We start from the raw sequence: 26,366 nt of genomic DNA, 5'->3' as shown, positions 1-26,366 counted from the left end.
TGCTAAATAAAGTTAAATATTAAACAGTTTGTGGGATCAAATAGGTATAAAATACTATTTGGAAAAATAAGGCTGAAAAAAAAAAAGAAAAAAGAAAAGGCTGAATGAGGAACATACACTGAGTGGCCAGATTTTTATGACCACCCCATCAGTACTTCGTTGGGCCACCTTTTGCCTTCAATACTGCGGCAATTCTTCTTGGCACTGATTCCACGAGATGTTGAAAGGTGATGCGAGGAATCTGACACCATGCCTGATGAGTAGCACTGTCCAGTTCTGTGAGATTTGATGGTTGTGGAACCAGCTGCCTGATGGCTCTTTTAACTTCATCCCGCAAATGCTCAACTGGATTGAGATCTGGTGATTGTGGGGGCCACCTAAGCAAGGTAAAGTCTCCCTCACGTTCTTGAAACCACTCCTGCACAATACGAGCACCGTGGCATGGCACATGTCTTGCTGAAAGAAGCCATCTCCATTGGGATACGCCATCAACATGATAGGATGAAGCTGATCAGCAACGGTACTTAGGTATGTTGTGCTATTCAGACGTTGTTCCACACGAATTAAAGGGCCCAAATCATGCCAGAAAAAACATGCCCCAAACCGTAAAACTGCCCCCACCAGCTTGAAGGGTTGTACTCATGCATGTGAAATGCATGCTTTCACACTGTTTCCACCAAATTCTCACGCTGCCATCTGCATGATGCAACTGGAAACGTGATTCATCGGAACACATGACTTTTTTCCAATGCTCGACTATCCAATCCTTATGTTCCTGTGCGAATTGGAGACGTTTTATCTTGGTAACTGCAGACAGCAAAGGTGTTTGAACAGGCCTTCGGCTTCCATATCCCATACGATGCAGTGTACGGCTAATTTGCCTACAAATGTCAGGTGGTCATGATAATCTGGCCACTCAGGGCACATGCCTGGGTTGCAGGCTTGATCCCCAGTAGAAGGTGTGTAGGAGGCAGCTGATCAATTATGTTTCTTTTTCATCGATGTTTCTATTTCTCTATCCCTCTCCCTTCCTCTCTCTCCCTCTAAAAAAAAACAACAAAAACAAAAAACAAAGCAAACATCAACAAAACCAATGAAAAGAATCCTATATAATAAAAGGATATATGCAAATTTACCCTAACAGCAGAACGACTGGAACGACCAGTCACTATGACGCATACTGACTACCAGGAGGCAGATGCTCAATTCAGGAGCTGCTCCCTGGTGGTTAGTGCACTTCCACAGGGGGAGTGCCACTCAGCCAGAAGCCAGCTCATGGTTGGCCAGCGCAGCGGCGGTGCTGGGAGCCTCTCCTGCCTCTGTGGCAGCGCTAAGGATGTCCGACTAACAGCTTATGCCATTAGTTGGACATCCCCTGAGGGCTCCCGGGCTGCCAGAGGGATATCTGACTGCCAGCTTAGGCCCAATACCCCAGGGACTGGTCCTAAGTCGGCAGGTGGACATCCCCCGAGGGGTCCCAGACTGCGAGAGGGCACAGGCTGAGCTGAGGCTCCCCCCCCACCCCCGAGTGCACAAATTTTCGTCTACTGGGCCTCTAGTTTTTAAAATAATAGGGCTAGAATAGCACATTGAAGTAAATCATCTTATTCCATTACATAGAAGTACACAATGATTACTTTTTATTTTTGGTGGAATCCCAATGTTATAAAAATATTTGCTTTAGGTACTTAATATGTAACTCATAGCAATCATATTTTTAAAATTAATAAAAACATTTGAGGTATTTATGTAAAACAGGTGATGCAGTATTATTTATCCCCAATGGATATTTGCATAAACTCACCACTGCTACCATTTCTGCTGCTGTTCCTCTTGAACATCTGATTATAGGAACAGCACCTATTTTAACAATAGTTGTTAGCAATGATTTCCACTCTTAATAATTAAAATGACTACTTACAAAATTTATCAGCATTAAAAAATAACATACAGCCCTAGCTGGTTTGGCTCAGTGCATAAAGCGTCGGACTGCAGACCAAAGGGTCCCAGGTTCGATTCCAGTCAAGGGCACATGCCTGGGTTGTAGGCTCGATCCCCAGTTGGGGGTGTGCAGGAGGCAGCTAATCAATGATTCTCTCTCATCATTGATGTTTTTATCTCTCTCTCCCTCTCCCTTCCTCTCTGAAATCAATAATATATATATATATATATATATTTTTTTTAAAAACAACATACAATACATGTATATAATTTTAGGTTACAAACATAAAAAAAGGATTTATAATCTGAAGAGTAAAAGCAAAATGAACCTTCCCAATTATAAAGGGAGTCAGAAAGACTATTTTTATATAGTGTTGGGCAATCAATGTGACCAGGTTTTTCAATGAATTCACTAAATTGGCATTTCAACTTCCTACAGGCAGTTTCAAAAAGTAAGTTTACTCTCTACTCACAAGATTCACTTTAATTTCACTTAAAGAAAAAGAATGAAGATAATTTAGTAGTTTGCTATTATTATTTTTTATTTATCTTATAAATTAACCATAAAGGATTACAATCTCTTTTTGAAATATTAATTTAAAAGATAACAGAAAACACCTCTTCACATAATTTTAAATGCTCCTAAAAATTATCAACTTATCAAACCTCTTAATTTATTACATCACATTTTTCAAAGGCAAAAATCTAAAATAAAATAAAAACGAATGCATTGAGAAGTTCATAAAACAAACTTGGAACATTGTATTTTTTATATACTGAAATTGTTGCATTTTAGATTCTATTCAAAGAGTGCTCAGTCAACTGCAGAAGTAAAAATTAGACTATTAGCAAATTTTTAAACTTTGTTTTGGTCTGATGGCAATTTATTTATACATATAATAAGAAAAATTCAAATTTTAGCCATGTATAATGTTAACCCTCTTGATTCCAATACACTAAAATAATCCCCACTAAGAATTAGATATGGATTCTTTCAGGTTATTTTCTACAAATAGTCTAAATAAGTGCATGTGTGGAGTGTATAAAAAACAAAAACAGGATATTATAGTTTAATAGATTAAAATGAGCTGTTAAATAATTTACTTTGAAGAAAGACTTGAAAACTTACCCAGTGTAACAAAAAAGCAGAAGAGGCTGTCAACAATAGTATCCATAACAGTTTCCATTTCAGTGTCTGTGATATCTGGCCTGTTAATAGCTAAAATGACACAAGTAAAGGAGAAATAAAGAGACCAAAATTTATGCCTTATTTTATTAAACTCTTAAAATTATTACTAAACTCCTAATCAATACTCAGTTTAATAACATATGTAATACTCAAATAAGTAAAATTTTTTATGTTTAAACTTTACAAGTATCCATTAAAAATTATACTACCTTAAAAAAATCCCACCTCGGTATCAGTAGTAATTAGTATCAATATCAGAGCAATAATAAGAAAAAAAGCCACCACATAAAACACACAAAGTTTTTGCCAGAGTAATAGAAAAATATATATTGAATTTCCATCGTTTTATTCACAAGCACTAGATGGCCTAAACAAACTACTGATCTTCAACTACTGCCAGAAAAGAATAATACAAATCAATTATGACAAGACTAACTTCACATATCATTTCCTTTTTATTATGTTGAGTTATATTAAAGTCTTTTCTGATCTACTAGCTAGATGGTACATAAGTGGTTCCCAAACTTTAGTGGGTATAAGAATCACTCTGGGAATATGGAAGAGAAATAAATTTCTATGAAAGCTATTAAAAATTAGAGATTCTTGGTCCTTTCCCCTAGAGATTCAATTCAATAGATTTGAAATAATTCTAAGAAATATGCAACTTTGACAAGCACCTTAGATGATTCTTGGGGCTATATTTCCAGAAATACTGTTGTGAAGACTGTCATTGACAGTCAAAGACTTGACCTTATTCATCTTCCTATTTCACACAATAACTAGGCCCAGTGTCTGACAAGGAGATGCTCAGTAACTATTTGTTAAAAGATTACACTAAAATATGATCTATAGCCGAAACCGGTTTGGCTCAGTGGATAGAGCGTCAACCTGCAGACTGAAAGGTCCCAGGTTCGATTCCGGTCAAGGGCATGTACAGGCACATCCCCAGCAGGAGGTGTGCGGGAGGCAGCTGATCGATGTTTCTCTCTCATCGATGTTTCTAACTCTCTATCTCTCTCCTTTCCTCTCTGTAAAAAATCAATAAAATATATTTTTTAAAAAATAAAAAATAAAATATGATCTATATACTATTTTTAATTTCCAAACATCCCGAATGTGAAAAAATATTAAATTTAATATTACTTGTGATTAACATGAGAGGAAAACAGAATCCAACTGGATATATCAAAATATGTAAAGAAATACTTTGTCCATGCAGACCGAGAACATAAAAACAATAAAGAACTGAGCCAGGCAATACCGAATCTGTATTAAAAAAATGTGCTACTTCTTGGTGCAGACTGCCATCTATCTAAATTAATGACAGAAATAGCATAAGGGTAAACTGTGAATTATGTAAATTAGGGGATACCAATCTAGGAAAACACTCAGTTCATTTTTTTAATAACATATAGGTAAAAATCTACGTGGAAGCTTCTGTCCCTTTGGTCCTATACCCTAATCCCACACTCTGAGAACGGACCTGAATAGTCAAAAACCTTTCCATGGATAGCATCAACTCACTTGTGATAACAATCTGGTTTGTCTGAGACAGTAGTCTGAGTCTCACTGAGATATAAATCTGCCTCCTTTACAAGATAAATTCTCAATCCACAGAAAGTAGATAACCAAATCCATGGCATTAGTATATTTGATTTATGTTTGGAATAACCTGTTTAAGATCAGCTAAAGCACTTGTACTGTGTGGGAGGATTTGGCACATAATGGTTAAGAGTGCTGTCCCTGGAATAAGAGCCTGGGCTTAGTAACCTGGTTCTGCTATTTCCTTATTAACTTCCTTAACATCTGAGACTCAGTTTCTTCCTTTGGAAAATGAAAATAATACCTACTTCACAAAGTTATTCTAAGGAGTAAATGAGCTTATATTGTAAAGTGCTTTATGAAGCAACCTAGAATTATTATAATAACTATACTATTGAGAATATGAGCAGTTTAAGATGTGATTATGCTTAAATAAATTGTATTTAAATACAAATTTACTGATTAATAATTTCAGACTTGTGCTCTTTAAAATTGAGAGGCAGTGTAAGAAAATTAAATTTACAAGTACTTGACTTGAATGTTTAATGAACTTAGACTCATTATCAATTTAATTATTTTTAAAAATTATTTAAATATTTGGGTAGATTGTCCTTGTTAGATTTATAAATTTGCCTAGTCTGGTATCTGAAGTACTTAAAAATGAAATTTAATATAGTGAATTTATAAATGCAATTTAAACTGCTTAAGAAAATTTAGCAAACTAAGCTAAATAAGCTGTTAAATAGGACTGACTAGAATTTAGTTGCTCAGTCTGAGTTAATTGATAAAAGTAAACGTGCTTGTTTTTATGTAACCAGATTTACAAATAATGTGTCAACATTTATAAGTTTAGTTTAAAGACTTAAGGGAAACTAGGTTTTAATCATGTAACTTAAGTAGTTAATTAATTTATAACTCAATTAACTGTGAATAAATTTCTGTAAATAACAACTACTGTCAAAAATCTTTTACATGGGCAATTCAACAAATCTATCCTTTTAGGAGTGTTGTTTAATCGCTTTTGGGCTTTTGGCTAAGCTCAAGCATAGGAATGCTGTTTAATTTCAACAAGAAAGTATATGAAGGAGCTCAATGAAACCAAAATATTCATATTCTCTTCTTTTAGGTAGCTTATCATTTGGTCCAGCGTTTCATAATAGGGCACCACTGACAGTTTGGGCAGAACAATTTTCTGTGTGAGCATGGTTTACACAATGCAGAATATCTAGCGTCCCTAGTCCCTGCTAGCAGCAGCCCACCCAGTTGTGACAACTGGCACTTACACATTTCCAAGTGCTCCCTTAAGTAGGAACATATTTTCCACTTAAGAGCCACTGAAATTCTAGTCATCATCAAACATCTCAATCCTTAAGCAGCAAATTAATTATTATTTTACTGAACTGGCTAATGACATCTTCTACAGTCTGCAATTTTCTTAAAAATATTTGACATAACTAATCAATGGACATTAAATTTCAGTTAAACAACATGGGTAAGTTATAGAAATCTGCAATACAACATTGTACCTATAGTCAACAATACTCTACTGTACACTTTAACATGTTAAGAGAGTAGATCTCATGTTAAGAGTTCTTACAAAAAATCAACAAAGAAACACAGACAATATACTGTAGTGTGTGTGTGTATCAATGTCTGTTAATTTTAACCTACATCCCAGGAATGGTCAGTTTACCAAAATTGGAAAGCAGGCTTTAGAGATGGTTAGACAGCATTTGCTTCAAAACCAATACTCAATCTCACTACCGCGGAGTCTAACAACCTATATCTGAGAAAGGCACTTCATTCTATAACAGCACTAGAGAAGCTGCTGACTCCTTGTGGTTGTCTGAACTTGACAAACAGCAATATTAGCCAACTTTTTCTGAGTGTATACCATGAGGAGAAACTTTTCTAGGCATTTTACACTAATCTATTTATTGCCCACAAAAACTCTCTGAGGTAGGTAGTATTATCATCCCCATTTTACAGATAAGGAACCGAAGTACAGAAAAGTAACTTGTTCTTGTCCAAGGGTTAAAATACGAAAAAACTGACTGAATCTTACTACTAAAATACTGCCTTATTTGCCATGAGTGAACTTTTCATGCAAATTGTTGTGCGGCACCTAAAAGGTAAAAAAACTGATACTTCACTGAGCTTACAAAACAGGTTTATTAAATAAATTTTGTTTCTATGTGACACCTGTGTTCTTTGCATGCTTTAAAAAAATCTTATTGAGCTGTATAGCTGTAAACAAAGCTGGTTTTGGACTGCACTAAACAAGTTCATTTTTTTACAGTACACCATTCATTTTGTTAACAATAAATTCAATATTCAAAAATCCTACCACGATATGAAACAAGCTCCTTATTTTGATTACATAAAACAAACATATCATCTTCCAAAGTAATAAAATTGAGATACTGGTCAAAAACCTAGAAACAAACAAACAAAAAAAAGGTTTACAAGTCAATTTTACAATAAAGCACATTTAGTTTGATTTAATCTACCAATGGCAAAAATTGAAAAAAATTACAATTTTATTCAATAGCTAAAAATCATACTATGTAACAGATTGCCTAACTGGACAAGAATGAACTTAATATAAAAAAAAAACAACCCACCACAAAACCAAAAATAAACCTTTGAGCCCTGGCTTATTTTACAGCGGTTCCAACTGTCGCTCGTACCTACTGCTGGCGCTGCCCCTGCTTACACCTGCTGCCGCCCCGATTGCTCGACACCATCAGTGGGTGTGAGCAGTAGCTGCAGGCCCCAAACGCCTCTCAGGGCTTCTCCACCCCCCCTGCTCCTGAGGGGCGATCGGGGCAGCAGCTGCTGCTCATACCCATTGATGGTGCTGGCCCCAATCGCTTCGTGCCATCAGAGGGTGTAAGCGGGGCCAGTGCCGTCCGCGCGTGGGAGTGGTGGTGGGAGTGGGACTGCCAGCAGACAGGGGACTGGGAGGCCGTGGCAGGAGGGGCCAGGTGATGGCATGGAGGATGGGCCAAGACCCGCCCCTGTGCCCACCGCAGCCTCACGGCCCACAGTTCCTTTCAAGGTGCACGAATTCGTGCATTGGGCCCCTAGTTTTATATAAAACTAATAAATTTTGGAAAAGCAAGAACATTAAGACATAAGCCTCAAAAAATAATCAGAAATAATAGAGTATTATCTAAATCTATGAATGAAGACTATCTAAATCAGTGAGAAAAAATAAGAAGTAAATGCATGGTTGTTTAGTTTTTTATTTGCTCTATACTATTCTCCAGAATTTCATTTCTGTCTCATCTAAATTCAAGAAGCACAGGGCTATAACCAAGAATATATTTTACAGACTTTATTTGTAACAAAGCTAAACCTGTCACTATGATATAGAAGTGCTGGCTTATTGTGAATTTCACTTTTCTTATAATATGCAGTTTAGCTTTTCTAGACCCTCTCTCCTAAGTAAGAAAAGATCTAGAGATATTATGGTAAATGTAGTGATTATAGATAAAACAATGTCAATACGTTTTGAGTATAATTTATGATAACACAACTGGCAAGCTATTTCTAAGTTGAGCTAAAAAGATTATACTAATCCCAGCCTAAAACAAACACTGATTCAGCTTCTTCTTTTTATCTTTCAAATTCATTAAGTAGGTTTCTTTGGTTTGATTTATTTTGCCCAGGTCAAGTTTAAGATAATTTACATTATCAGAACTCCTTCTAAAAGTAATGAGTCTGAATATTCTTAGGTGGTTCTGGTCCTTTATTAGACACCTATATCGACTAACAGGTTTCAGAATATTACTATATTTTATTAACAAAATGTCATCAGCCAACGAAAATCCCTTACCTTGGCTACTTGTGGTACAGCATTAGCTGCTAATGCTGCGTTTGCAATATCTTCCAGTTTACTTCTTGAAATAGCAGAAATGAAATTTAAATAATATGATTCATAGAGTTGATTCCGAAGATCCTATAAATACAATGAATACTTCATTCTTACAGGCTAGTATAAAGAATGATCGCAAATAAAAATCTTTTAGATAGTATAAGAGCAAGGTTTTGAAGGATAATATACCATTTAAGAGACAAATTATATAAAAATGACAATCAAAAAAAGTATCCTAAGAGAACAAAGTTATAAAGAAGTATTGGTTACTTGGTTACCAGACATAACCAAGTAGATATATTAATAAAGTTATATTTTAGTTATATTATCAATGAAATCCTATTAACACCTTAAGCGCCAAGCCTGTTTTGTCTTCCTTTCCATTTAGTCTAGGATATCCGATATTCGATTTCACCACTGACTGACCGGTTCGGACGGAAAGTATAGTGTCAGTCACTGGTGACTGACATGGCGCTTAACATGTTAATTACACTATTTAACAAAACTAATAAATTTTGGAAAAGCAAGAACATTAAGACATAAGCCTCAAAAACTAATTGGAGAGGGAAGAGGAAGAGGAATATTGATGAGAGAGAGACACATTGATCAGCCGCCTCCTACACAAGCCCAGACTGGGTCCAGGATCGAACCTGCAACCCAGACATGAACCAGAAATTGTACCCAAGACCTTTCAGTGTGCAGGGCTCATGCTCCAACCACTGCAGCACAGTGGCCAGGGAAAATTTACTTATCTTCTTAAATTCCAGGCAAACAGACCTCTAAATAACCACATTTTTCAAAGCTAAGATATTGTCAATCATAACAGGCATCATTATTTTATGTAACATTAAGAAAGAATTAATGCTGCAATAAAATGCTATAATACACCATAATTTTTAAGATGCATCTGATTTCAGAGATGCTGGAATGGGAAAAACTGAGGAGTTGGAGCCTGTGTGAAGAAGGTGGCTGAGCAGGGCAGTAGTTCTACAAAGGTTGGGAGAATCATTAAAGGACTGAGAATTGAGAGGACTGAGAAAATAAGTAAATCTGTTGAGGATATTGAGAGCCATGTTTCTTATTGTCAGAGAAAGAAGTTATAAACTTGAAAAAGGAAAAGCTAGAATGAATCTTGTATTTTTAAACTGAAACAGTTTTGGAGGTTATCTATCTATCTATCTAGAAAGATAAGTAGGAAGATTTATAAAATTAAATCTATACATATAAAAGCCTAATATGCAAATTGTCTGCTCAGGAGTTTGACCAGAAGTTCAATCGATTGCTATGACATGCAGTGACCACCAGGGGGCGGCACAGAACGAAGGAAGGCCTCAGCCAGCAGCTGGGGGAGGGAGGCCCTGGCTGGCAGCCGGAAGGCCCCAATTGGACCTGATCGCCAGCCAGGCGTAGGGACACTACCTGTGCATGAATTTTGTGCTCTGGGCCTCTAGTATAAATATAAAAGTGTGTGTATAGGTACATACATATATTTCTTAACTCTGTTCATTGAAAGGGCCAAAGGACTGGGACACCCTAGTAGCAATGATCAGATGCTAATTTCTAAATACTGTTCTCTACAAAAAAGCAACCAGGGCTCCTTAGACAAATGCTTGAATCCTGGACTGTGCCAGAAAAGTAAGAAGTAGACAAAGAATGATGGAAACATTTCAAAAGGACACAGAAGTTGAGTAAGGCTGCAGGATACAAGCTCAATATATAAAAGTCAACTGGGTGTCTACACACTTGCAATCCCCACCCCCCCCCCCCCCCCCCGCCAAAATTCCATTCACAATAGCACTAAAAATATAAAGAATAAATTTAGCAAAAGAACTGCAAGACTTATATTCTACACACTATATAACATTACTGAAAGATCAAAAGGAATGGAAAGATACTGCATGTTCATAAATCAGAAAATTTAATATTGTTAAGATGGCAATACTCTAAAAATTGATCTACAGATTCAAGGCAATCCCTAACAGATCCTCAGGTGGCTTCTTTATAGAAATTGGTAACCTAATCCTAAAATTAATATGGAAATTCAGGGACCCAAAAAAGCCTAAATAACATTGAAAACAAAGTTCAAAGTTGAAGAACTCAATTTTCAACTTTCAAATTTTGTTACAAAGGAAGAGTAATCAAGACAGTGTGGTACTGGCATAAGAACAAAGGTCAATGGAATAGAACTGAGAGTCCAGAAATAAACCAACGTAACCACTGTTAATTGACCTTTCATTGGGGAAAGAATAATCTCTTCAACAAATGATGTTGGGACAATTGGATGGTCACATGAAAAAGAATTAAGTTGGACACCTACCTCATACCATATATAAAAATCTGAAGAAAACAAGATTTGGCAATAGTTCCTTTCTTTCCTTTTTTGTAAAATCCTCACTTGAGGACATGTTTATTGACTGACTTTAGAGAGAGAGAAAAACATTGATTGGTTGCCTCCCATACGAACCCTGACTGGGGATTGAACCCGCAACCTAGATACTGGTGTACAGAACAATGCTCCAACCGAGTCACCCCGCCGGGGCTGGCACTGGTTTTTTAAACATGACATCAAAAGTATAAGCAACTAAAGAAAAAATAAATTTAAATTGTTTAAGATCAAAATTTTAAAATTTTGTGTTCCAAACGATATTATAAAGAAAGTGAAAAAACCCACAAAATGGGAGAAAATAACTGCAAATAATATACTTGATAAGTGTCTAGTATCCCAAATATGTAAAGTACTTTAACAACAAAACAATAGAAAGACAACTCAGTTGGCTGAGTAACATCCATGCACCAGGAAGTCACAAGTTCAATTCCCTATCAGGGCACAAGCCCAGGTTGCAGGCTCGATCCCCAGTAGGGGTTATGCAGGAGGCAGCCCATTGACGCTTCTCTCTCATTGATGTTTCTATCTCTCTCTCCCTCTCCCTTCCTCTCTCTGACATCAATAAAAACATATATTTTTTAAAAGTATAATAAAAAAAGACAACTCAATTAAAAATTAGAGTTCTGAATGGACATTTCTCCAAAGATATACAAATGGCTAATAAGCATATTAAACAATGCTTAATATCATTAGTCAGCAAGGAAATGCAAATCCAAACCACAATGAGATGCACATTAGGATGGCTACAGATAATAAAAAGTACTAGCAAGGATATGGAGAAATTGGTTTCACAATTCCTCAAAAGGTTAAGTTTTACCAAGCAATTCCGCTCCAAGGTGTTTATGGACGTAACAGAAATGAAAACACAAGTCTATACAGAAATATACACAAATGTTTATAAAAGCCAAAAGGTGGAATCAGCCCAAATGCCCATCAACTAATGGAGAAACAAAATTTGGTACATTCATTCAATAGACTATTATCCTATCTAATAATGGACAAACATGGTAATTAACCATAACTTTGCACCCTTCCCATTGGTTAATCAGCGAGATATGCAAATTAACCGCCAACCAAGACGGCGGCCGGCAGCCAGGCGGCTGAAGCGAACAGGAGGCTTGCTTGCTCCAGTGATGGAGGAAGCCAAGGTTCCCCACCTGCCGCTGCCCAGCTCTGAGCTGTACTCTAAGCAACTATGTTGCAATTATAGAAGCTAAACAAACCCAGAAACCTGCTTTCAGCCAGCCGGGACTCAGAGCTGGAGCTGTAACAGTGTTTCAATTATAGAAGCCAAACAAACCCAGATACCTGCTTTCAGCAGCGAGGTCTCAGAGCTGGAGCCGAGCCTCAGAGCTAAAGCTGGCTCTCAGTTCCAGTGACAGCCATACAAGGTAAATCCCAGAATAAAAAGAAAAAAGAAAAAAAGGAGAGGTTGGGAGCTTCAGTCACCCGCCAGCCTGAAAATGGCCCTCAGCCCCTCACCCAGACTGGCCAGGCACCCCAGTGGAGACCCCCACCCTGAAGGGGGTGTGACCAGCTGCAAACAGCCATCATCCCCTCATCCAGGCTGGCCAGGCACCCCAGTGGGGACCCCCACCCTGATCCAGGCCACCCTTCAGGGCAAACCAGCCGGCCCCCACCCGTGCACCAGGCCTCTATCCTATATAGTAAAAGGGTAATATGCAAACTGACCCTAACAGCAGAAGGACTGGGAATGACTGGTCACTATGACACACACTGACCACCAGAGGGCAGATGCTCAATGCAGGAGCTGCCCTCTGGTGGTCAGTGCACTCTCACATGGGAGGAGCTCTGCTCAGCCACAAGCCAGGCTGATGGCTGCCAGTACAGCGGTGGTGGTGGGAGCCTCTCCTGCCTCCTCAGCATCGCTAAGGATGTCCGACTGCAGTTTAGGCCTGCTCCCCGCTGGCAAGTGGACATCCCCTGAGGGCTGCCAGGCTTCCAGAGGGATGTCTAATTGCCATCTTAGGCCCAATCCCCCGGGGAGCGGGCCTAAGCCAGCAGGTGGTCATCCCCTGAGGGGTCCCAGACTGCAAGAGGGCACAGGCCGGGCTGAGGGAACGCCCCTCCCCCTCCCAAGTGCACAAATTTTTGTGCACCGGGCCTCTAGTTACATAATAAAGAGGAATGAAGTACTGGTACATGTTATGATATGAACTTTGAAAATACTATGCTAAAAGAAAGAAGTCAGATACAACAGACCATGTATATAATTCCATTCATATGTTAAGAAACAGAAAGTAGCTCAGGATAGGAAGTGGAGGTGGACGATATAACAGTTAAGGAGATGAAAATGTTCTAAAAATTTATTATAATGATGGTTGCACAACTCTGAATATACTGAAAACCAATGAACTCTACACTTTGTACATTGAAAATGGGTGAATTTTATGGTTAGGTGAACTATATTTCAATAAAACTGTTGTAACAAAAGGAAATAGGAAGGGACTGATAAATTGTGCCTCTTTTAAAAGTGGCATAGTTGAGTTAATGCAGGGTAAAATAGAAAGCCAGGCATCATTAACTAAAGAAGACACAAAATATGTGATTTTCAACAATAATTTAATTAGTAACTTCATTCAACAATAAATAAGTAAAGATGCTTGTGATTTGTTAGCTACCTATTCAATATCCCCCTCTTCCTTGCTAAAAGAATCCAGATTTTGTTTGGGGTAGCAATACACTTATCTAAATATTAACTTCCACAGCCTCCTTTGAAGTTAATTCTACCGTATGTGAGGCATAAATGAAAGTCGTCTGGGAGTTTCAGGGAAAGCTTAGCTTTCCTGATCTAAATGAACAGCCAGGGGTGGCATATCCATTCTCCCCTTCCTCCAGCCTTGAGCAAAGATGTGATGTTTACAGCTGCAGCTGCTACCTTGCATCCATGAAGCAATAAGCAAGCCAATGAAAAGCTACAAACTAAAGATGATAGATCAGAAAGATAGAGGGAGCCTGAATCTTTTATTACCTCGTAGAGCAGCTATACTACCTTGGACATCCTACTTCCAGGCTAATTATTATCTTAGAAAAATAAAATCCTACTTTTAAGCTATAGTGTTACGTTTTCTGTTTTTTATTTATTTGTGGGTTTGTTTTTTTTAAACTAGACTCAGTCTTAATCAATAAAATGCTTCTTCAGCCAAAAAAATAATTTTAATCTGTCAGACTGGTATTTAAAATTCAAACATAGTCTCAAAAAATCAAAGTGGGAAACTGAGTAAGGGAATTTCTGATTTTTCACACTAGATATCTTAAGATTTTTTTAAAAAATCTGTTTTCACATTCAAGAGTTGGGAAAATAAGAAATCATGTTACCTGGCACATTCTGTCAATATTTTCTTCAGTTGGCATTACAAAATACACTGCAGGAACATCTGGAATAGGATCTCGATCCGAGTGCAAAAGCCTAGAAGACATAAAGAACATAAAATTCACTTTTTTCTTAGTCACTTATCTAAAAAGACAGTTTAAATCAGTATTTACCAAACTGGGAGTTCACTAGTTCAAGAACAGTAACCGGTACTCTAAAAGCTCTTGCTGTAATTACTTATTTAACCCAGCTTTCTCCTTGTATCAGTGTTACTATTTAAGTAGTAAGATTCTAATCTCTTAGTCTTCATTTCTTATACTCCAGTTGCCTTACTTTTAATACCTCTTCTACCAATGTTCTCCTTGAAAGAGAACTTAAAGCACATTCAAAATGAATTTTTTTCCCATTTTTCATAGAAAAAGATTGGGGAGGCAAGTGGAAGGAAAGTGAAGTTCTCCAAGAGAGAAAAAAACAGAAAGCTGGAAGTCTTTAGAAGCAGTAAAAAAAATTTAACCATAAAGTCAAATATATTTTTTAAATGAAAGACATATAAATGCTTCCTTTAAGAGAATTTTTTTTTTTTGCTACGTAACAGAATGCATAAGCATGCAAAGATTTTTATCACTTGATAATTTTCTTTTTTACAATCCAGGCAGTATATTCATTCAAATATCCAATATCAAATCACAAAATGTCTTTATTCTTCATTGTAAGATTTTATCATGCTTGTATCAGGAAATAGAACTAAAATTCTATTTCTACAATATTCTACAGCCATGCTTCTATAAGCAATATTCTATGTACAACCTTTTATATATGTCCTTCTATATACAATATTTTAGTCATCCTTCTATAAAGAGAGTGAAGAGTCACATGCAATTTATCAAACATATTAGAAGCAACATAATCAAATAAATTCAGTAGTTAAGAAGGTAGCATAGCCTCCTACAGTGATTAAGTCATTACTTCATAATTACTTAAATTTTTCATATTAATCGTAAACTAATTTAAAAAGTATATGTAAATTAAAGGAATAAAAAATGTTTAGAGCTGGAAGAGATCTTAAGACAACCAGTCCTTTTCCTTCACATAAGAGGGTAAACCAGTCTGTAGAAAAAAATATGAGAGAAAATTTAAATTCTGAAATTCAAAAGTTTTAGACTGGGGATTTGCCCTCACTGGTTTGGTTCAGTAGATAAGAGTGTTGGCCTGTGGACTGATGGGTCCCGGGTTCTATTCCAGTCAAGGGCATATGCCCAAGTTGGAGCTTGATCCCCAATAAGGGGCATGCAGGAGGCAGCCAATCAATGATACTCTCTCATCACTGATGATTCTCTCTCTGATGATTCTCTCTCTCGCTCACTCTCCCTTCCTCTCTGAAATCAATAAAAAAAATTTAAAAAAAAAAAGAAATAAAGGGTTGAATAAAGGAAGATTATAAAATGTTATTCTATAAAATACTGCAACTTAACATTATATTCTCTATAAATGCCCCCTAATAATTTTAAGGTACCCAAAGAAATCTTCAACAACTATTTGAAAACAAATGCCATTATTAGAAATATGTTAAAACTCACAGATGCAGAGTGATTCCCATGTCTCTCAGCTCCTTCACAGAGAGGAGAGGAGAGATGATATCCTGGCCAAATCTGTCATAAATGAGCACCTAGTAAAAAATTGTGGTTTTTAAACATCATTATCAGTGAACAGTCAATAGAGAGCCCATACTATGACAATGTTGATATACATTTTATTTTAATCAAAGTATATTGAATTCTTATACATATACCAATTTAATATTTTCTAGCATTTTCACTAAAATTCCCATTCATGCAGTAATCCATTCTTAAAACATTACTACTTAGGCTAAAATAAATTAATAATTATATAAATTTCTTCTTACAGACTACTTTTTCTATGTTAAAAAATATACTAGAGGACTTTTGGTCAAGATGGCAGAGTAGGTAAACGCTGTGCGTGCTTCCTCCCACAACCACATCGAAATTACAACTAAATGACAGAACAACCATCCTTGACAATCACCTGAAGACTAGCTGAACTGAACTCCTACAACTAAGGAAAAATGCAAGCCATACTGAGACTGGTAGGAGGGGCAGAGATGCAGAACAGGCTGGTCCCACTCCCACGTGTGGCAGTTTAAGAATTGGGATGGATATCGTGGCTGTGGAGGTCCTCCCTGAAGAATGAGGGATCCCAGCCCTCAGCACCAATAACGAAGGGATAGTCCCCCAAACATCTGGCTGTGAAAACCAGCAGTGAGTGTGTCCAAGTGAGGGGAGTTCGAGAGAGGGGCTGCTGCTGTAGACCGAGGTGCTGAAGTCTTAAAGGGACTAAAACAGGCTTATTCACTCACAAACTCACTCACTCTAAGCTCCAGCACAGAGTAGCAGCTTGGAAAGCACTAGGGACATAGGGGGAGGAACTGAATTCTCTAGATTCAGGGTGAGGGCTGGAGGAGCAGCTCTCTCTGGGACCAAACTGCTGGCAGGTGCCTTTGTTCCTTTGCTGAGCCCACCCCCACCCAGCCTGCAGGTGCAAGTGGGCACCAAATCTTGAGTCTCCATCAAACTGGATTCAAACTGATTCCCTGAAAACTTTCCCTACCCAACCCATGCACCAGCCCAAACCTCAATTAGTGGCTGTTCCTCACATGCTGTTGGCCTTGGCTCACACTTTGGACTTTACTTTAACCTCTCAAAGTCCACAAACACCAAACAAGCAGCGGCAGTCTTCAGCATGCCCTGTACCCCTTGCTAAGTGGTCCCTGCCATGAGTGGCAGTTGGCCTTGGTTTGCAGCATAGCCTCTCCCAGGCACCTCCAAGTCCAGTATAGGCTGAAAACAACCACAGATCACTGTAAGTCCTACCAGGTGGTCCCTGCCAGGCACAGGCATTGGCTGATTTGGACGTGCACCAGAGGCCCTCCCAAGAGGCCCTAGAACCAATACACCCAGTAGCCATCTTCAGGCCATACCAGAGCACCACCGAATTAGCTCCACAAATGACACACCCAAAGGGTGGACATGGCAAGCACCAGAGCCCCACTACAGTTATTCCCACTCAATCGGGTCAACCTCCCCACTACAGCTCATCCACTGTAATTATGGCCAATCCTCACATCCAGTCAGCCTGGGGGTCAATCCCATCCACTGGCATACCAATAGCAATCACCCAGCTCAGGTGATCAGGTAGTCTGCACCAGTGGGCCCCACTCTGACATCTACTACAGAACACCTACTACTTAAGGCCACTCTGCCAAGACTGGGAGACACTGCAGATCTATCTAGTACCTATAAATAAATATAGGGAGTCAGTCAAAATGAGAAGGAAAGAAACATGTCCCACATGAAAAAATAGGACAAAACTCCAGAAAAAGAACTAAACAAAATGAAGGCAAGCAATCTACCACATAGAGTTCAAAACACTGGGTATAAGGATATTCAATGAACATAGAGGAAGAACAGATGAAATCAGGGAGAACTTACACAAAGATAAAAAAAAAAACCATAAAAAAGAACCAAGGAAGAACACAATAACTGAAATGAAGATGGAACCAACAACAGATCAGATGAAGCAGAGAACTGAATCAGTGATTTGGAACACAAAGTAGCTGAAAACACCCAATAGAAACAGCAATATATATATATATATTAAAAGACAATTTAAGGGACATCTGGGACAACTTCAAGTGTAACAACATTTGGTACCACCAGAAGAAGAGTGAGAATAAGGGAATAAAACCTATTTGAAGAAATAATGACAGAAAACTTCCCCTACCCGGAGAAGAAAATAGACATACAAGTCCAGAAAGAGCAGAGAGCCAAAACAAGATGAATCAAAAGAGGCCCACACCAAGAGAGATGGTAATTTAAATGCCAAAGGTTAAAGACAGAGAATTTTAAAAGCAGCAAGAGAAAAGCAGTTAATTACCTACAAGGGACCTCCCATAAGACTGTCAGATGATTTCTCAACATTACAGGCCAGAAGGGACTGGCATGAACTAATCAAAGTGATGAAAATCAAGGAACTATGACCAAAATTACCCAGTAAGGCTGTCATTTAAAATCAAGGGAGAGCCCTAGCCAGTCTGGCTCAGTGGATAGAGTGTCGGCCTGTGGACTGAAGGGTCCCAGGTTCAATTCCAGTCAAGGGCACATGCCCTTGGATGTGAGCTCGATCCCCGGGGGGGTGGGGATGGCGTGCAGGAGGCAGCTGATCAATGATTCTTTCTCATCATTGATGTTTCTACCTCTCTCTCCCTCTTCCTTCCTCTCTGAAATCAATTAAAAAAAATAAAAATAAAAGGAGATATAAAGAGCTTTCCAGACAAGAAAAAGCTAAAGGAGTTCATCACCACTAAACCAGTATTACAAAAAAACGTTAACTTCTTTATGAAGAAGATAAAAAATATTAATAATAAAATGGCAATAATGACTAACCTATCAATAATCACTTTAGCCCTGGCTGGTTTGGCTCAGTGGATAGAGTGTTGGCCTGAGGACTGAAGGGTCCTGGGTTCGGTTCCGGTCAAGAGCATGCCCGGGTGTTGTGGGCTCGATCCCCAGTGGGGGGCGTGCAGGAGGCGGTTGATTGATGATTTTCTCTCATCATTGATGTTTCTGTCTCTCTCCCCCTCTCCCTTCCTCTCTGTCTGAAATCAATAAAAATACATATTTTTAAAAATCACTTTAAATGTAAATGGATTAAATGCTCTAATAAAAGGAAAAAGGATGGCTGAATGAAAAAGAATACAAGCCTGGCTGGCATGGCTCAGTGGTTGAGTGTCGACCTATGTATGAATCAGGAGGTTACGGTTCAATTCCTGGTCAGGACACATGCCTGAGTTTCGGGCTTGATTCCCAATGTGGGGTGTGTAGGAGGCAGCCAATCTATGATTTTCTCTCATCATGGATGTTTATATATCTCTCTCTCACTCTCCCTTCCTCTCTGAAATTAATAAAAATATATTTTAAAAAAACAAACCTATACATATGCTGCCTAAAAGAGACCCACTTCAGATAGAAGGACACACACAGAATGAAAGTAAAGGGATGGAAAAGAATATTTCATGAAAATGGAAATGAAAAAGAAAAAAAAAGCTTGGCTAGCAATACCTTTATCAGATAAAATAAACTTTTAAAAAAAGGCCATAAAGAGACAAAGAAGCCTTGGCTGGCTTGGCTCAAGGGCATGTGCCTCCACTGCCATTCGATCCCTGACCCTGGTTGGGGCCCGTGAAGGAGGAAACCAATCGATGTGCCTCTCTCACACTGATGTCTCTCTCTCTCTCTCCCTCCCTCTCCCCTTCCACTCTGCCTGAAAATCAATGGAAAAAATATCCTCTGGTGAGGATTTAAAAGAGAGAGAGAGAGAGAGAGAGAAAGGAAGAAAGAAAGAGAGAGAAAGGACATTTCATATACTATAGCCAAGTATGGAAGCAACCTAAGTGTCCATCAACAGACAACTGGATAAAGAAGATACAGTACACATAATCAATGGAATATTACTCAGCCATAAAATGAATGAAATCTTTCCATGTGCAACAACACTGATGGACCTAGAGAGCATTACGATAATTGAAATAAGTCAGACAGAGAAAGATTTCACTTACACGTGAAGTCTGAAAAACAAAATAAATGAACAATAAAAACAGAAACAAACTCATAGATATAGAAAACAAACTGATGTTGCCTGGGTTTCAGGCTTGATCCCCAATAGGAGACTTGCAGGAGGCAGCCTCTCATCTGTTTCTCTCTCATTGATGTTTTTATCTCTCTCTCTCTAAAAATCAATAAAAACATTAAAAAGTAAACAAATATAGTTTATGCAAGGGGCAATATAAGGAGATGCCCATAAATAACGAGGAAGGAAGGGGGAAGTTAGGGGATATGCTCAAACTTAAACTATGAATAATTCAATATAGATAGCTTTAACCAAAGTACTTCTAAGGACTCGTGGAGAATTTTCAAAACACCCAAAACTGTAACCAAGTTGACTTGTTCTTAATTAAATTTAAAGTGATGATAAACTGATAAGTTTGAAACTAATTGACTGCATTCTCTCTTTGAAGAAAGAGCTAGAGGCAGCACGAAGTTTAGAATGAAATAGCTCAGGGAGAAAGATTATGGATTGCTTTCTGATCCAATTACCAGTTTTACTAATAGTTTTATATATCAGTAAATTAATGAAGTGTCATTTTTTCCCCATTGATTTCAGAGTGATTGGCTGCCTCCTGCATGCCCCCTACTGGGGGACAGGGGGACCTAGCCCACAACCCAGGCATGTGCCCTTGGCCGGAATCAAACCTGGGACCCTTTAGTCCACAGGCCAACTCTCTATCCACTGAGCCGAATCGGCTAGGCTAGGGCAATGAAGTGGCATTTTGGTTTACAGATCACTCTCTCAAGAGTTGATTAAAATGGACCAATCCCCAGAGTCTCACTAACCCTGAGCAAGCTTGCAAGATCCAAACTCTGGACTAGCAGAGCTAAAGAACAAAACATCAACCAGAGTAAAGACCTAAGAGAGGGGTGCTGCCCAGGAGATCAGAATTACCTAGATGAAATGCTACTATCATTGCCTGACTTACTCCATATAGTATTTATCAAAAAGATTCACATTAAGAAGTCATGTTAAATAAAAATAAAATATTCATGTATTACCACTAAAATGTCCTACTGTTCAGTATTAACAAGAAATTCCATCCAATCACCACCAATAAGGGCTGAGAAAAAGGGAATAGTCCCCATTAAAATAAACCCTCTTACCTTCCATACTGGTTCTCCAGTGCTGTTTTTAACATGAGGTACATTGAAATTCAACATACGTTTCAAAGCCACTGGAAATAAAAAGAGTCTCATTAAATATAACATTGTTTTTTAGGATTTCACTTTTTCCCCACATTTATTACTTACTACCTCAAAACAAAATACACAAATTATTCAAATAAAACTAATTAATCAAATGACTGGGTATTGAGCCTGAAACTCTTGTGCCCTGACCAGGAATGGAACCGTGACCTCCTGCCTCATAGGTCGATGCTCAACCACTGAGTCACGCCCATTGGGCTATTTCTGTGGTTTTTACTGCTCATCTGTTCATGTGATAAAATAACAGACTCAGGTATAATTAATTTTAAGGAAAATAAAAATCTTGATGTACTTCTATGTGAAGATGAGATGACCAAATAGGGTAGGTACTCTTTAGGTGATTTAATTTTTAAAAGATTGGCAACACTAAAATCTACTTAGTTGATTTTAAAAAGCATTTTTGAAAAGGCTTTATTATTAATACAGAATAATCTACAAACCCAACTCCTACTAGAGAATTACATAATGCTCAAATTACCTGAATATTAATTTACAGCATATTCACTCGCTCACTAGAAAACGTTCTATTAAATGCTTGTTTCTTGAGGCAGGTAAAATAGAAAATTGCATTTCAGTGATATATTTGCATATTTATGTGTGTACATTCAGACATAACGTTTTGGTAAAATATTAGTACCTAATGCCCAGCCAATAACACACATTGCCAATACTAATTTACACCTACTTCAGTAGCTCATGGGTGTTACGGTATTATACAAAAAATACATAAACAAACAAAAACCACTTTGCATAAAGATGACTAACACATGAGGCATAGCAGGTGCTCCAGGATTAACACTCCCACTGTGCTTTAAAAGAGCTCTTCCTTCCTCCCACCTTCAGACAACAGAGATGCCACCATCCTGGCACTCAGGGCCCAACAGAGAGAATCTCGTTTCTAGGAACAGCTGCTCACTCTTGACACAGGACACCTGGGAAGAACCACAGCCTGAGCTGCATGTGAGCCCCAGGTGTAGAGTTCTCCAGAGGTAGGCCTCGGCTAAATGAGAGGCCGGTAACAGCAGGTATTTGCCTTCTCAGCCCCATCTAGATGAATATCCCCAACTCTGAGCTTTGGCCAACTTGTTAACAGAGGTTTTGACACAGTGAGTTTGTTAATAAAGCAAAAGGCCTGTGTACAAATAATGTATAAGAATGTAATTTTACTTTCATCAGAGTAACACCCTAAAGGCGTAAATCATTGCTTTTAGCTCAAATGACAAACTAATTTCCTTTATTGGCCCTAAACATATTATCCACAGTTCTAGATTTGGCTAATGTAGTTCCACCCTTGCCTGAAATGTTTTTGTTTTTGTTTTTACTCATTCACTATATACTCAACTCATTCAAAAAATGTTTAGTAGTGTTTACCATCTGCTGGACACAGTTTTAGTTGTTGACATTAAACAAAACAGACAATAAAATTACCTATCCTCAAGTAGCTTTCATTTTAGTTGGGGGGGAAAAAACAACAAAATAAATAAAACATGTGGTATGTGTGATCAGGATAAGAGCTATGGAGAAAAACAAGGAAGGGAAGGGGGAAGAAGAAATAGTGGTTTAATTTTAAGTAGTCAGGAAAGGTCTCCTGAGTAGGTAACATCTGAATAAAGGCCTAAAGGAAATGAGGGAGTGGGCCACAGATATCTCTAAAAGAATATTCTAGATAGAAAAAACACATATAAAGGCTCTGAAGTGGGAAGTCTAGTGTGGTTAGAAAAGGGAGTAATAACAGGGAATGAGGTCAAAAAATTAAGTGCGAATCAGATCATCTGGAGTCTTGTAGACCAGTGACTGCCAACCACTGCTGTAGACCACTGTAAAATCACTGTGGCTTTTACTATGAATGAAACAGGAAGCAGCTGGAGCGTTTTGAGTAAATATGTAACATTTGAGTACTGTGTGAAGAAAAATGAAGGGGGACAGGGATGCAAAAGCAAGGAGATCAAATAGGCAGTTATTACAGAAATTCATGGTGGCTTGGACATGGGAGACAGCAATGACAACGGTCAGATCCTGGAAATAGCTTCTGAATAGAGCCGACGCCCCGGCTGGCTTGGCTCAGTGGATAAAGCATCAGCCTGCATACTGAAAAGTCCCAGGTTCCATTCCGGTCAAAGGCACATGCCCCGGTTGCGGGCTCGATCCCCAGTAGGGGGCATGCAGGAGACAGCCGACCGATGATTCTCATCATTGATGTTTCTCTCTCTCTCTCTCCCTTCCTCTCCCTGAAATCAATAAAACATATTTTTTTTAAAAATCCACAATAGCCGAAACCGGTTTGGCTGGGTGGATAGAGCGTCGGCCTGCGGACTCAAGGGTCCCAGGTTCGATTCCAGTCGGGGGCATGTACCTTGGTTGCGGGCATATCCCCAGTAGGAGATGTGCAGTAGGCAGCTGATCGATGTTTCTCTCTCATCGATGTTTCTAGCTCTCTGTCCCTCTCCCTTCCTCTCTGTAAAAAAATCAATAAAATATATATTTTTTTAAAAATCCACAATAGAGCTGACAAGATTTATGGACAGACCTGGGTGTGGGATATGAAAGAGAGAAGTCAAGAAAACTCCAAGGTTTTTGACCTGAGTAACTACCCGAATGGAGTTGCCATTAATTGATATGGGGTATACTGAGTTCAGAGGACAAGCTAGAGAGATGAACTTGGGGATCGTCAGTATGTAGATAATACCTATTTATCCAAGAAGCTCAAGAGATCACAAGAGAGAAAGCAGTTGGTCTGTGACTCTCCAATGCTCAGAAGTGAGGGAGCTGAGCAAGAACCGCAACACAGAGGCATGCATGAAGGACCATGGAAGCACAGGATTCTGCCTGTTGAACTAAAGGCCGAAAAAGAGAGGGCAGTGGTCCAGGACACATGCACAAACAAGATGGCTTTTAAGGGGACCTTTAAGATGAATAAAGATTCTTCAGACAAGCAAAGCAAAAAAACAGGCATCTGCAAAATGGAGACAATAATACATATGAAAATCACTAAAACCAGTGCCCGGCAATACTAAATGCTCATTATATATCAACCGTTATCTACCCAAATTGACTGCAAACTCCTCTGTATCACACTGTCTGGTACTTGGAATATCTGAGAATTGACTGTGAGTTATTTCCCAAAACATTTTCAGTACATATCAGGGAGATGTATAATTCTGCGACTATAACATATATAATAGGGTTGATCTTTCTCTGAAAATAAGAGAGAATTTGTGGGTACTAATATTATAAACGATTAAGCCGGCATAACCTATCTAGTAATGATGTGAAATCTTGCTATAATTAACTTCATTTCTGCAGAAATTGAAATTATGCTGTTAGATTTTAAATTCTACAGTTCCTGCATATAAAAATTACTACCATACAATTTTCTTTTTTCTTTTTTTTTATAGCAAAGGTGGAAATTCATTGAAGAACAAGTACAGACTCCCACATGAGGAGAGGGAAAGAATCCCACAGAACTGACTCCCAAGTAGGGAGAGGGAAAGGGTCCCACAGAATGGACTCCCAGGTAGGGAGGGGGAGAGGGTCCCCAATTTTCATTTTTCAAAAAGCTCCTTTGTATTGGTAACGAGTGTTCCTTCAGATCTTATTTTAATATGTAGTATAACCTAATTCACTGGGCTTCATTAAGCTGTCAGAACCATACCTCAAAAACAAGTGGGGCATCTATCTGCTTCCACAGATAAAATGAATGGCAGGTATTCCCCAAATCTTATTAGAACTTTCATATATGTAAGTTATGCCTGCCTTCATCTGATAGCTTATATTAAATTATCTATTGGGGAAAGCAGAACGCAACTCAGTATGCACTGTGTGTCATTATCAGTCTGAAGTCTGTCATTAATTTTTTTCTTTGAAACCCGAAGGAAGGAATCAAGCACAGCCCAAATCCCCGCTATAGGCCACCTTAATCACAACCAATTGTTTTCCTATTCAAATTTACATGCAACCTAAAATAATTACAAGAGACAGAATTTACAAGTTTGCACATTTTTGATGGCTTATTTCCACTAGCTCCTCAGAATTAAAAGTCCTTGCGAACTTTTAAGACAACTGGCTAACAGGCATAGACCATCAGTTTGTAGCTAACAGGTAAAATGCAAGTTGCCTAAGAAATTAAGGCAAAACTAAGCATATCGAAGATAGGAAAACATATCAGAGCTCAGGGGAAGAACTGTATACTTGTCTCACTGTATATACTGCACGTGCAGTTTGAAAACACGAACCTGTGAACCAGCTAACACGGTAAGGCTATTCCCCCCTCCCATCCCCTCCCCGGAGCTGGGGAAACCACCCGGCCTTTCCCGTCGGGTACCCCAGTGACCGCGTCCAAAGGTGAAGCGGCCGGACGCAAGCTGCCCTGAAAAGAATACTTGTTTTTTTAACTGCGGTGGGGATGCCAGAAAACGAAACTTTCACCGTGAAAACGGAGAGAACTGAACCGCGCACAGAAACAAACCCGGAGAGGCAACACCGAGGGGGAAATGCCACCCTCCTGAGCTCGTCCTGACGGCCTCGGAGGCTCCGTAGGAAAGGACCACCCAGCCGGCCCCCTGCACAAGCCCGGCTCCTCCACCCCTAGCGGGGCCGAGCTCTCAGGTCCATGGCATCTCTTCCCTAAAAACTCCCAAGGGGAGGGGCTCTCGATGCTCCGGGAACCGGATCAAACTCCTGGAGGCCCGTCTCCCAGCTCCAGGCGCTGCGACCGAGGGAGGCGACCCGCAGAGGAAGAGGGCGTCCCAGCGCAGGCACAGAACCGCAGGGAGAAGGCAGTGAAGGACTCGGTACCTGTTTGTCTCTCTCGAATACTAGCTGCCGCCATCTTGGCTCCCACCATTCACTGCCCGGCCGGCGAGCAGAGCCCGGGGTGACGTGGCTGCCGCAACCGCCCCGGAAGCAAAACCCGGAGGGGCGGGGCTAAAGGAAGTGGATGGGGGCGACGCTCCCACGGCTGCACCCTGCAGAACTTTGACACCCGGAGCGGGTGAATGCCAGATCCCTGTAGGGATTTTCTGCTGCGGAACAGTAGGGACTTTTATTCTCCAGTGGCAGCTGCTTGAAGCTGAACTCTTACGGTGGGAGCGTGGCGCAGTGCTAAGACCGTCAGGAAACACTGAACTGCTTGGTCATTTACACATCCCTCGCTGGGAGCATACTTAGGGGTTTAAGGAACACGGGACTAACGTGGAGTGAAGCTC

At 39.2% G+C, this 26,366-nt stretch overlaps 1 protein-coding gene across 3 annotated transcripts in view; it reads right to left on the bottom strand.

The window, feature by feature from the left end:
* Window positions 1-26,041, bottom strand: part of SCFD1 (sec1 family domain containing 1) — a 125,043-nt gene extending 99,002 nt beyond the window's left edge. For 2 of the 3 annotated variants that reach the window (XM_070427379.1, XM_070427388.1), the window contains exons 1-8: window positions 25,957-26,041; window positions 21,061-21,131; window positions 15,850-15,938; window positions 14,278-14,368; window positions 8,514-8,636; window positions 7,020-7,107; window positions 3,071-3,160; window positions 1,805-1,860 (exon numbers count right to left, since the gene is read on the bottom strand). In XM_070427379.1, coding sequence (XP_070283480.1) covers window positions 1,805-1,860; window positions 3,071-3,160; window positions 7,020-7,107; window positions 8,514-8,636; window positions 14,278-14,368; window positions 15,850-15,938; window positions 21,061-21,131; window positions 25,957-26,005 — 657 coding nt within the window. In that variant the 5' untranslated portion in view covers window positions 26,006-26,041. Of the gene's footprint in view, window positions 1-1,804; window positions 1,861-3,070; window positions 3,161-7,019; window positions 7,108-8,513; window positions 8,637-14,277; window positions 14,369-15,849; window positions 15,939-21,060; window positions 21,132-25,956 lie in introns of those variants that run through there. The other variant, XM_070427397.1, reaches the window with a different exon arrangement.
* Between the last annotated feature and the right edge of the window lie 325 nt (window positions 26,042-26,366).

The sequence above is a fragment of the Myotis yumanensis genome, unplaced genomic scaffold (assembly GCF_028538775.1).
Source record: "Myotis yumanensis isolate MYYU_CA2020_CCGP unplaced genomic scaffold, mMyoYum1.0.hap1 SCAF_1, whole genome shotgun sequence".
In the NCBI taxonomy this organism is placed as follows: Eukaryota; Metazoa; Chordata; class Mammalia; order Chiroptera; family Vespertilionidae; genus Myotis; species Myotis yumanensis.
Note: the sequence above shows the minus strand (reverse complement) of the source record. Positions and strands in the feature narration are given on the sequence as shown.